The 12804-nt window shown below is 48.4% G+C and overlaps 1 protein-coding gene across 1 annotated transcript in view; it reads left to right on the forward strand.

The window, feature by feature from the left end:
- Positions 1-4400: 4400 nt before the first annotated feature.
- The window catches only part of TIMM50 (translocase of inner mitochondrial membrane 50), a 44440-nt gene continuing 36036 nt past the window's right edge, over positions 4401-12804 (forward strand). The window contains exons 1-2 of the mRNA XM_024217877.1: positions 4401-4547; positions 5902-5933. Of these exons, the coding sequence (XP_024073645.1) occupies positions 4484-4547; positions 5902-5933 (96 nt within the window). The 5' untranslated portion in view covers positions 4401-4483. The remainder of the gene's footprint in view (positions 4548-5901; positions 5934-12804) is intronic.

Raw genomic sequence — 12804 nt, forward strand, 5'->3', positions numbered from 1 at the left:
GAGGGATTGAGAGGAGGGAGGAGAGACTAGAGAGGGGGTGGGAATTGTTATTGGGGAAGGAGAAGGAGGGGTAGAGGGAGGAGCAGTGAGGGGTGGGTAGTCTTCATGGCAGGGAAAGAGGGAAGATGGAAGGGGGAGTAGGGTTGTTGATGGGGGGAGGATGGTGGGTGGGGAGAAAGGAGAAGGGAGGGTTGATTGTGGGGGACTTTAAGTGCTGTTGGTGGGAGAGGTGCAGTTGTCGATGGGAGGAGGATGGGGTGTTTCTGTGGGGGAGATGGTGTGATAAGAAAAGTAGGGTGTGTGTGTTGGTGGTGGGGCGGCACTCAGGAGGGAGGGGAAGGGTAGGGTGGGGGACAGATCAGATCCAGCACTGGGGGTTTGTCCATGGGTGGGGAGGCGGATGGTATGCTGGGCGGGGGAACAGGAGGAATGAGGCTGTGAATGGGGGAAGAAAGGAGGTGTGAGGGGGATATCAGTGAGCGGTTGGGGGGTGGAATTGGAGAAGGAATGGGGCTGAGAGGGAGCAAAGGAGGGGTTGGGTGGATTGTAAGTGGGCTGAGCGGGAGGATGGATGGCGTTGGGGGGAGACCAGGGGGTGATTTGTCATTGATGGGGAGGGATGGGGTGTGAATTGTGAGAAGGTGGGGACCAAAGAAGGGAGAATTGGTGGTTGTCAGTGGGGGAGGGAGGTGTTGTATTACTTTAGATGGGGTACAGGGGTCAAAGGTGTTAACATAACCCAGTCACTGTCCATCATTAAGTAGCATTAAACAAGATCTGGGGTTTGGTATGCAGAGAGCTCAGCCTACTTAGTCCCATGGCTAACACACCATTAAAAATCCTTCTAACCTTTTATGAAAGATACAGAAAAGAAGGAAAATCAGTTCAAGCGTTCGAAACATAAAATATGAAATAAGCATCCCTTGTTCCCTGTCCCTTTGGCTGGAGAGAGCTTTTTAGGAGGATTCTCCCTTGCTATTTGACAGCTTCTTAGATGGTATCAAAGATGGTAATCACTGTCCTTTGGAAGAAGCTTAGTTGAGATGGGCTGGAGCTGCTGCTGTTAAAAGTCCGATCCTGTTTGGGATTCAGCAGAAGCCTGTAGAGGTGGGAGTGGCATCTGAGTCCCTCTCTCTGGCCCTGTCTGATCAGGGCATCTCTTAGGCTCGGGATGACAAAGGCCCAGGGTCCCAGGAGATCGTGGGGGCTGGGAGCCATGATGGTGAAGCTCACTCCAGAAGCCAGTTTTTCTCCCAAAAGTCTTTCCTTAAGGACCCACAAAGAGAGCGATGGGTGGAATAGCCCATCATCTCATTATTTTGTCCATCAGTTAGGCCTAGTTTCCAACACACCAGCTTTGGTTCATTGATTTCTGGTTCTGCATTTGCCTTGTTTACCAGGCATTATCTTAACACAAGCTTTGAGTTATATCAGTTGGCCTTTTTCTTTGGACTAGTTCAGTCTTTCTGTCTCCCTTTCATACCTTTCCCCTTCAACATTTGTTGTTACAGGTTATTGTGACATCTTATGAGCTTACCCTCACTTTTTACAGATAAACTCACCGTTGAGGTAAATCTGTAGGCCGAGTTATTACAACCGAGGGTGGGGTGTATGTGCGGGGGGAGGACATTAGAAAATGATTGAGGGCATTGTCAGTGGAAAGGAAGAGAGCATGGGGGGTTATCAGTGAGTGGGGGAAGGGTGGTGAGGTGTTTTTTTTTTTTTTTTTTTTAATATGGAGATATACCTATCTCATAGAGCTGGAAGGGACCTTGAAAGGTCATCGAGTCTAGTCCCCTGCCTTCACAGCAGGACCAAGTACCGTCCCTGACAGACTTTTGCCCCAAATCCCTAAATGGCCCCCTCAAGGATTGAACTCACAACCCGGGGTTTAGCAGGCCAATGCTCAAACCACTGAGCTATCCCTATGCCTTGTTTATGGGCAGGACCAGAAATGGCTGGGAGGGGATTAGGGTGGGGGGCTTGTCAGTGGGGGCAGGAAGGATGGTGTTTGGGAAGGTTGAGGACTGGGAAGGCATGGTTGTGGGGGGTATGAGGGGAAGGCTCGGGGTTGCCATCCAAAGGGAAGGGGGGCTGGGAAGAGGTGGGGAAGGAAAAGCAGAGAGGGAGGTTCTGAATTGGTTGGGAGGATGGTGTATGGGGAATTGAAAGACGGGGTTTGATGGGGTATGATGGAGTTAGGGAGCGTGGGGGCAAGGGGCAGGGATTAGGGAAAAGGGGAGTTGTCATTGGATGGGACAAGACCCTGTCTGGCTTACTGTCAGAAATGGCCACCACTTGGCCTTGAGAGGCAGGCATGACCTCGGCAGAAAGGTCATCAGGACCTCTACCTGTCTGTCACAAGGTGGCGCTGCTGAAATGTCGCTTGAAAGGCCTCGCAGAGTCAGTTTTGTCCTGTCCCAACCCAATGTATTAGGCTCCAGAATTAACGCCAAGACCCCAAAACATCCCACAAGCAGGTTGTGGAAATTAGGATATTCCCAGTAAACCTGGGGTGGGAGAGAATTCTTACTCTCTGTCGCTGTATCTTCCCTTTTGGCACTGGCGCTTCCCTTGCTGTCCTTCACTCACTCACGCTTTATGTGCCAGACTGTTTGCCTGTCGCATCTCGCATGGTTTGAGCTGGTCAGTGTTTGGAGGAGACGCAACCAGGAAAAACCCAGGGTGCTGCAGGGAGCTGTGTGGGTATCTCAATGGGGGATGTGCTCATCTGCCTGTGCCAGCCTCAATGCCCTGACATGGTACTAGGGAGTGCTGGGTGGTACAGGGAAGTTGCGATCTAGCTCAGAGCTTCCTGACCACTTAGAAGCTGTACAGTTCCTGTGGTAGTTTTCAAAAAGGCAGCTGGGTGTTTAATCTTGGTCTCGTGACCATATTTCTGCTTGGATCGTCATATTCGTCCATCCTACTTTTCAGTGGGTATGAGTCTTTACAGTGCTATTAGGTTTTTAACCACGGGAGTAAAAAGTAAACCTATTGCTGTTTTTATAGTTGTTCTGGGTTTAATATCTCAGCTCTCTCCAATGGTTGCTAAACACAATTGTATTCTGGTTAAGACTTGGCATTCAGATTTCAGGCTCGGGTGCAAACATTTCCCCAGTGGTTTATTTTAACCCTCCAAAACGTAAGGGGAAAGTACCTGGTAGCAGAACTTTAAAGCAGTCTTGTAAAATTGTCATGAAAACTTACCACGCTAAGAACAAAACCCACTCTGCTCTACCCTTTGCCATGACATCTGATCACTAATGAAAAAGCCTTGTACTTTACTCTCCCCAAGCAAGTGGATGAGGAGAATTTTGCAAGTCTGATGCTATTTTCTTGGGGTCAGGGGTTTTCTCCGGTTGGCACAACATTTGATAGTGTGTGTTTGTGCCTCATTAATAATGCAGAGAAACCTTAGGAGAGACCAGTCTTCCCAGGCTGAGATGGCTGGACTAGATGTGGGGTCAGAATGGGGGGGGGGGGGGGGGAATGGTGGTACTTACTCTAACAACGCCATCACGAGGTGCCATGCTCAGTGGATTGCACAAATCTTCCTCTTGTATGCTTGATCAGCATAAAAATAGGTAATATTGTTGACATTGAATTGCCTCATTGGGATTCAGAATTCCCTTTGAATGAATGAAGCTAATGCTCCTTTTAGAGCTATTGTTTCAGGCAGTCTGCGTATTCAGGCAGACTCCACTATATTGACTTACAGTCATTTCACATTTCGAAGGATACCGTCTATACCAGTGGTCCCCAACCTTTTCCGGGCGCCGGACGACGACCCACCGAGGACCGTGGCCAGTGGACAAGCATCCGCCGAAATGCCGCCGAGAAGTGGCAACGTCAAGAGGCGTTGCCACCAAAAATCAGCAGCATTTCGGTGGCGACGCCTCTGGGAGACGCCGCTTTTCAGAGGCATTTCGGTGGCGATGCCTCTTGATGACACCGCTTTTCGGCGGCATTTCGGCAGATGCTTGTCCGCCGGCCAGTACGCGGGCGCACATAGATGCCCCGGTGGGCGCCATGGCGCCCCCCCCCCCCCCCCGGACACCGCATTGGGGACCACTGATCTATACTGTAAAGGCTGAAGAATTTGCTAATCTGATGTCTGGCTAGATGATATAATGGATCCTGTCCATCTCTAGTTTCTCTGATTATGTTAATTGCTTTCTTTATTCATTTGACGGGGAGTTCTGTAAAAGGTTCTATAATCACGTTCTGGTACTAAACAGAAAGGCCAGTGGAATTTTTCTCTAGAGGTTTTGAGACCAGCGAGTCAGTTATTTGCCTGTGTGTGGCTCTCTTCTCTGTAGCTATGAACCTTGACTTCTGTCACTTTCACACCTGCTAACTTAAATCTTTTCTCTTTTCCACCCTCCATGGGTAGTCAACAGAGGGAGGAGATGGGAAAGGCTCCAGTTCTGATGAGCAGCAGGAGAAGAAACGGAAGGAAAATACAGCCTATGCCAAGAAAATGGTGCTCCGGATAGCAGGGCTAATGGGAGCTGGTAGTGGGATAGCAGTTATCTATATCTTTGGTAAGCTGTTCCAATCCATTTGGGATATAACTGTATTAACAATTATATAAAAATGCCAGCAAATGTGTTTATTCTCAGTGCTCTTCTGATTATTCTCTAGCAGCTGATTTCCCCCTGCCCAATAACTGGCTGTATTTTATTACCTTTCTTCCAAGGATTTCAAGTCTTTTACAAAGCTCACAACCCCATTGCAAGGCTGTGAAGGATCATTATTCCTATTGTATAGATGCTTACGGTGCATGCCAGTGACTTGCTACACAACAAGTCGGTATCAGGGTCACGAATAGAACCCAGGAGTTCTGTTCTCTCCATTTTTATTTAATATTTATATTACCGTGGTGTTCAGAGATCCCAGTCAGGATCAGGGCCCCATCTGTAGAAGGGGAGCTAATGATCCTGACCTCCTTTGTAAATGGTACACGCCCAGACTCATCAGATAGTCAGTTCTTAAAGGACAACAAGGAGTCCGGTGGCACCTTAAAGACTAACAGATTTATTTGGGCATAAGCTTTCGTGGGGAAAAAACCTCCCTTCTTCAGATGTTCTTAAAGGAACCCAGCATGGGAAATCTAACCCTGACATTCTTTTTATGAGTGCTACATAAATTACTTTGAGATCTAAAAGCACTAAATAAAGCTAGGCGTTATTGTGCTAGGTGCTGTACAAACACACATAGGTATGGTCCTTAGCCCAAAGAGCCTGCAATTTAATCCACTAGACCTCCCTTCGTTGGTCTGTCTCGATACTTACATGACACCCATCACTGTAGTATCCGACCTTCATGCAAAAGGTGTCTGGCCAGTCAGTTTAGCCGGGAAGGTGGTTTGTTGATATCTCAACATAGTACCAAGACTGCTGTTTTTTTTGTTTTTTTTAAGGGATGCTTGTATTTTAATGGCAATTTTAAAAATGTTTTTCTGGAAACTTAGCATTGATATCTCTGGCACAGAACTGAGACCCATTAGTGAGACAGTCTATACTATTGCAGTCTGTTTATAATGTAGTCTTCTGTTTCCAGAGCTGTCAACCTGGAATCGTTCGTGATCACTACCTTCACGTAATACTCTACTTATTGCACAAAGTCTCACACAAATAAATGGAATAATTGCATCGTTGATTTGCATTGGGTGCTTTTTGATCTGAACAAAGTGGGGAGGCAGGGACATCTTGTGCCACAACTTCTCGGGCTGGGGAAGTTTCTCTGCAGAGATCTGTTTGTTGGCTTGAGGCCTTCAAATTTTTAATGTGCCCGGGTGTACACATGGGTTCTGGGACCTGTTTGTAACTGTTCATGTTGCACAGTGTTGGCCGATAAAGCGACTGATGTCTTCTTCCTCTTCTGTTTTGCTGGCAGGTAGTAATTCAGTGGACGAGCAAGGGGCTAAGGTAAGGTGCTTTCTGTATTCTTTGGATTTTGCTCCTTGTGAGACAAGGGAATTGTTGGTAGAACTGCAGTGAACAACAGTGCTGTTTGCTTGGTGAATGCCACAAGAGGGCGCTGTTCCTATTTGAACATGTTCTGCAAGGCTGATTATGTCTGCACCAGGAATCAATAATGATCTTGCTTGCATGAACGAATGGTACAAGGTTAGGTTTATGGTTGGGGGTAGGGGAGTGTCAGTTAAATCAGCCAGTTACCGCTGTTCTCTTAGTAATTGGCCAGCTGAACTTTGCTCACTGGCTGTGATTTGGATTACTTCCTCCTTACCAAGTGAGGAGGAGACAGGAACAGTTCTCGGCCTAAGCCAGAGAGTCCAGTTTTAAGATAGACAGGCCCAGGGACCAGCCAAGAGGAGTGAAATAAGAATTGTTTCTGTGCACCGCTTGTGGTTGTCCCGGTGCTGGCTGAGACATAGGAGATCCCTTTAGTTCTATAGAGGCCGCTCACACTTGGCTGTGTGGACCTCTTCAGTACAAGAAGCCTAATTACAGCATGGTGTGTGTGTGTGCGCGCGCTCTGCCGTGTTGTCTTCTGGGGTTCTGTAAAGAGCATTCTGAAGTAGCTCCCGGTACACCCTTTAAATCCCATTCTTTCAGGGCCGAGTCCTGACAGGCGTCGTCTTCCCAGCAGGGGGCGTGATGGTATTGAAGGAGCTTTGAGGTCTCCATCAGTGACATTGGCTTCAATTTCCACTGGGAAAGAATCAGAAAAAAATTTGGTGTGTGGATCCCTGGGGATGTGCACTACGGGAAGGGATTATGTGCTAGGTAAAGGCAGGGTTTCTTAGTGTTGGGGACAAAAGCTTTGAAATATCCTGGGTATTGGGTTTGACCTTGACACTCCATGGTGTTGATTTGGGGGTACTGGGCTAATTCAGGGATCTACATTTTTGCTCGACGTGCACTGTCCCGACGGGGACGGTGGTCATGGATCAAATAGCTCAGCAAACTTCCCCGCACTGCATTCTAGATTCTCTCATTAGCGCTAATTCTGCTCAGTTGTTGAACACGAGAAGGGACAGAGTTCCCCAGCTTCGATAGGTCTTGCTCAGTTTTTCATAAGACCTTGCCCCATCTCTTTTGCAGCTGTCAATGGCTGTGTCAGTCGAACTCTTCTGCCAAACAGTCCATCTCCTCGGTACAAATGGAGTTCCTGGGACTCTGTCGTTGCCCCAGGGTGCAGGAGTTTTCGATTGGACAGCCTGTTGCAGTTCTCATCCCACTCCCACTCCAGAGAAGCCAATGTGACTTGAGCCGATCTGCTAGGGGCCCGGTGGATTGAGTTGGGAGGCTGAAAAAGTTGTCCATTATCTTCCATTGGAATCAATCCATTGGGCCTTAGCAGATCTGCTCAAGTCACGTTGGCTTCTCTGGACACCCATTAACAAACCAGATGGAGCCATATAGGTTTAGGAACACAGACAGCAGCTATTGGAATTGGAAAAGGTTCAGAAAAGGGCAATGAAAATGATTAGGGGTATGGAACAGCTTCCGTATGAGGAGAGATTGATAAGACTGGGACTTTTCAGCCTGGAAAAGAGACGGCTAAGGGGAGATATCATTGAGGTCTGTAAAATCATGAGTGGTATCGAGAAAGTAGATAAGGAAGTGTTGTTTACTACTTCTCGTAACACAAGAACTAGGAGTCACCAAATGAAATTAATAGACCGGTTTAAAACAAACAAAAAAGTATTTCTTCACACGACGCACAGTCAACCTGTGGAACTCCTTGCCAGAGGATGTTGTGAAGGCCAAGAGCATAACAGGGTTCAAAAAAGAACTAGATAAGTTCATGGAGGATAGGTCCATCAATGGCTATTAGCCAGAATGAGCAGGGATGGTGTCCCTAGCCTCTGTTTGCCAGAAGCTGGGAATGAGCGACAGGGGATGGATCACTTGATCACCTGTTCTGTTCATTCCCTCTGGGGCACCTGGCACTGGCCACTGTCGTAAGACAGGATTCAAGGCTAGATGGACCCTTGGTCTGACCCAGTAGGGCCATTCTTATGTTATGTTCCAGGGAAAGCTGTGGAAGGGTTAACATGGTTCTGTTCGGAAGTCATTCGTTTTTTCTGTAGAACACTGCCATTGAGTGTATTGTGTCTGGGGTAACAGCATATTAGGATCATAGGCTGCTGATCACATACAGCTCCCGCTGATTTAACTGGGATGCCTGGGTGCTCAGCCCTCTGAAAACCAGGCCAATGGTCCAGTAGTTAATGGGGGGAAAGACCTGTTAGAGCGCATCCAGTCCCTGCCTCCCCACCTTGCTGCCTCTCTTCCTGTGGGGCTGAAACTCATGTCATAGGAGCAAATGGGTCTTGAGGTGTTCTGGAAAAGGGGGGCTGCATTCTGAGACAGATGAAATTTCCTCCAGAGATGGCACTTCCCCCCTCTCTCATGCTCTGTGGAAACTTACAATGGACTCTTCTCTTCCAGTGCAACAGGGAAAACCTGACCTTGAGCAGAGGGCTTGGAAAAGGCAGGCGCGAATGTTGACTGGCTTACGGTGCTGTCTGTCAGAGGGTGGTCTTTCCAAGGGAGTATGGCTAAGTGGCCCTTACTTCAAAAGGACCAGTGGGTGGAATGACTGCTCCATTCCTCTCTGAAAATAGGACCAGCTGGACCAAATCGGCAGGAGTGTCCTGCCCTTTCTGAGGAAAGAGTGCTGCATTTTCTGTTTTATGTGGGGAGGAAGCTAAGGGACTTCCTGGCTAGGCAAGGATAATGCGTGTGGTTAGAACTGTTACTACCTTGAAACCCCTTCTTTCGTCTCTCTGGCCAGTGCTTGCCACCTCTTAGGCTTGAACATGTTCCTGTTTGATGCCCGTGTTTTCCCGTGTCCTGAGACTGTAGACAGAAGCTGGGAGAACGTCTGAGCAAAAGTTCCCACAGATGCATTACGATCTGTATTACAACCCGCACATGCTGCCATGGACATGTGAATGGGCCTTGCTGATGGGACTGTGGGGCCTCTTCCACAGCCTACCTGTTACCTTCAACACCCTATTGTTCTTTGAAGGGCTGGGAATGGCCAAGTCTTCGAGTGAGCAGTTCTTGTATCGTGTATCTATCTGCACCTCTCATATCCTCTCTTTGATGCTGTTGGGGACAGCTGTAAAAGGGGAGCACTGGGTGAACTGGTGCCTCTCAGGGCTTCTCCCCTGCCCCTGGTGTTTTTAACCATTGAAGGAAAATGTTGTTTTCACGTCTTCCTATGTATTAGCTCTGCTTGCAGCCATGTTTACTGGACCGGGTGTCCAGACCAAGCTTTCTTTAAACTGGTTCTCTGTGTGCTTTCCCTGGTGTGCCCAGTCTACTGTTTCACCCTTGTCCTGCCTTCCATCGTGAAGTGACTGGAAACGGTGTCTCAAAGCAGCCGGTTAACGAGGCTGCAATTCGCTCTAGCCCTCGCTGCTCACTCTTGCATCCCGTTTAGTGCATCTTTGTTCAAATCCATCAGCATTTGTAGGAAGATGAGGGCCCTTGGCTGGCCTTTTCTGTGGAAACTGGATCCCTGCTCTAAGGATTTGGTAGGAATTTGTTTCTCCTTTACTGTCCCCTTTGGGAATTGATGCACGTGCCACGGATCCTCTTGAAGCTCACCTTGCAGAGGGGAGTAGATTGCTGGGCTCTCTGGCTCCTGGAGGGCACTTTCCCCATTGCCTATGTAAAAATCTCTCCTCTTTTAGATCTCTCCTGTGTTACCGGAGGGCCAATTCAGGTTGTTTTTTGATATGCAGCACGAGCCATGAGCCCAGTTGGGGCATTAAGGTGTGAATTGCTGCGGTGGTTTTGCATTGCATATCCTCATGGCGTTCTGTATGGGGGAGAGTGGCTTTCTTTTTTGAAGTGCCTCTTGGCTTCCTGGCTGCCCTTTAAATGCAAGGCTTGTTTGATGTTCAGGCAAAGCTCCAATTCCTCACCTTGTTGTGAATAGTGGCTAATTGTCATGGGGGGAAGCGCCCCATAATATCCCCCTCTGGTGCAGCTGAGGGCGGCACACTTCCCCGGTATCCTCAGGTGAATGACTTCACCGCCCTGGATGGGAAGTTGGAGCCTATGTGCTGACAACACACTTCTCTCACGTCCCCGCAAATATCCCTTCTCACCTTGGGTAGGCAGCAGGTCTCGTTGCTGTCGGCACATGCCATCTGCCGGTGTGAGAACCAGCCATGCTAACAAGCCTTTTCCGGTATAACTGGACTCTTTGTAGAGCCCAGAGGCTGTTGAAAATCATCCCTGAAATACAAGGAGTTAGTGATCTGAGGGTAATTGTGACAAGATTGTTCCATTCCTACCTCCTCCTTCAACTGCAGGGGGACCGGCTCCTATGTTTACACAGTACGGGGCACAGGTGGTGCCTGTGCATCTCAGTAAGCGCTCTGCTGGTCCCAGGTGAGACTGATGCTGGATACCTCTCAGGCTATGGGAGGGGCTGCACTGGGCTGTCCTTCTGTTCCCAGAACATTTCAGATGTGCGGTAGGTGAGCGATACTGCTGGGATTATTTCTGTGCTGATCTGCTTGTCAGCTCAGGAATCTGTGCGTGTCCAGTAGACACTTGCTCTTGGGAGGGAAGAGAGACTCTGTGTTCTCCCTCTGCCCACAGGTGCTAGCTCTGTCTAGATTGTTATGTAGCAGAGAGACCACGGAGGCCTTCGCCCAGTTAGCTGTTCTTTGATGTAACTGCAGACCCGTGGTTCTCATAAGCGCTTCACGATGTAGTTATCTCGTTGCTTTCCTCTGTGGCAGTAAAAACCCCTTTGGCTTTCTTAATGATCCTATCTGCTTAAATGTCATATTCATGTGACTTGCCATAATGAGGTGTCTGGCTGGTAGCAGCAGAGCAAATGTGCCTGGTTGGGAGGGCTTGGCACACTTCCCATCTCCTTGAGAGTCCCATGGCATCACGTAATTGTATCTGACTTGTCTGGTCACCTCTCCGTTGACTGGCTGTAAAACGGGGGAGCTTTTGATCTGTCTCTTTTCCCACACAGCTCTGCTCACGCTCCCTTTTTTTGGCTTCTAGACTGGGACTCGATCTGTTTGTTACAGTCCAGAGAAAAGCTTCCTCTTTCCCGGGAACTTTAAAACGTAATATATGGGTGTTGAAAACACCCCAGTTGCTGGTGGCTTCCTTAAAAATCTGGATCATGCCAGCAAAGAACAAAACTGCAGATGGGATGTTAGTCTGGAGCAAAGGAAGGGAATTGGGACCAGATCTTTCCAGCAGATGTCATGAGATGTGCTTGTGGAATAAAGGGATGTGATGTGTTGGGTAGATGAGAGATGACTCGAAGGTGCAAATGAGGAAAACAGGGAAAGGCATCCAAAGAATTCAATGGCCTGCTCCCATTCCCAGGATGTTCTGACTCTTGCGTGAGCATAAATATGCAGGCGGCTATTGCATGCTAAGTAGTAGTATTAACCCTGTTTATTACCGTAATGCCTATGGGCCAGTCAAGATCAGGCGCCGTTTTGCTAGGCATTATACAAGCACAGGACTGTCCTGAAGCTGCTGTTGGAGATGGTTACAAAAAGTTTTTCTCCTTGAGGCTCTTAAACCAGCTGTTCCAGAGCTGCTCCCCCCTGAAAATCTTACACACTGTCACTGTGGCTAAGGATGGTCCTTGATTGTGGAAAGCGGTTACTTAGATTGGAACAGGGACAATCTTTTTGGTCTGTGTTTGAACACGGCTAGAACCATGGGGTCCTGCTCCATAACTAGGGCTCCTGGGTGCTACTGTAATACACCAAATAGCATTAAAAATGTACAGCACCTAACACAGTGGAGTCCTGCTTCATGACTAGGGCTCCTAGGGGCTATGGTAATACAAATAAGAAGACCTGGTCAGATGCTTTTGGAAGCCTCACACTTTCCCTGTTTCGGATTTTTCTTTTGGGTTCAGCCATCAAGACAGTGAGTGCAGGCTGGCAAAAGGCAGTAGCTCGCGCTTTGAGAACTCCTTTCTTGTAGGTGAACATGGACGTTGACTGGGGATGACATCTGCAAAGGACTTGATTCAGTAAGAGAGGGCAGGGGACTGGACTCGATGACCTCTCGAGGTCCCTTCCAGTCCTAGCGTCTATGAATTGTAGAATGGAAGAGTAATAGTACTTACGCTGAGAATTTACACAGTGCTTTCCAGCCGTTAGAGATCTGTGTGTTGTCACCTCTTAATGTACAAAGAGCTGCTCCAGTCCCGTACGTTATGTTCAGAAGACCTTGTCTCCAGTAGGAGTTATGCGCTATAGTATGCAGACAATCCGGGTCCAGGATGGCAGAAACTTTTTCAGTCTCAGGTTGTCTCATGCCCTTGGCCCGGTGAGATCTTTTTTTCTTCCCTATGTAGCCAATATCCTTTTTTTAGGTGTGCACCAAAATCCAGGAAGCCAATGGGAAAGATTACAATAAAGTGCTGAATGCTGCTTTTACTACCGGGAGTCAACAAGCCTGCTGGAGCGGGAAAGAATTCTGTACGCCTACCGGGAATGCCTACCTGGTACTGAAAGAGCGTTCTTCCCCAAACCACCTTTGTGGAGTCCTTCATCAGCAAAAGGGCGTATAAACAATGTGCTGCCCTTTTAAGAGCCAAGCACATAGGCTCCCCTTAACCGAAGTCCATAGCAAAGGTCTTGGCTCACTTCAGCCAAGTCCTAGGAAAGGTGATGTAATCCCGTTGCACCCGTTGGTTCTCCTTTTGGCACAGCGCTCTTGACTCTCGTTGCTGGACTGGGCCCCCAATTCCCCACAGTGTATTGTGGGAGAGGAGAATTAATTCCCTGCAACTGGCCCAACCCGGCTAACCAGGACA

Source organism: Terrapene carolina, unplaced genomic scaffold (assembly GCF_002925995.2).
Source record: "Terrapene carolina triunguis isolate 2854851 unplaced genomic scaffold, T_m_triunguis-2.0 Scaffold517, whole genome shotgun sequence".
NCBI lineage: Eukaryota > Metazoa > Chordata > Testudines > Emydidae > Terrapene > Terrapene triunguis.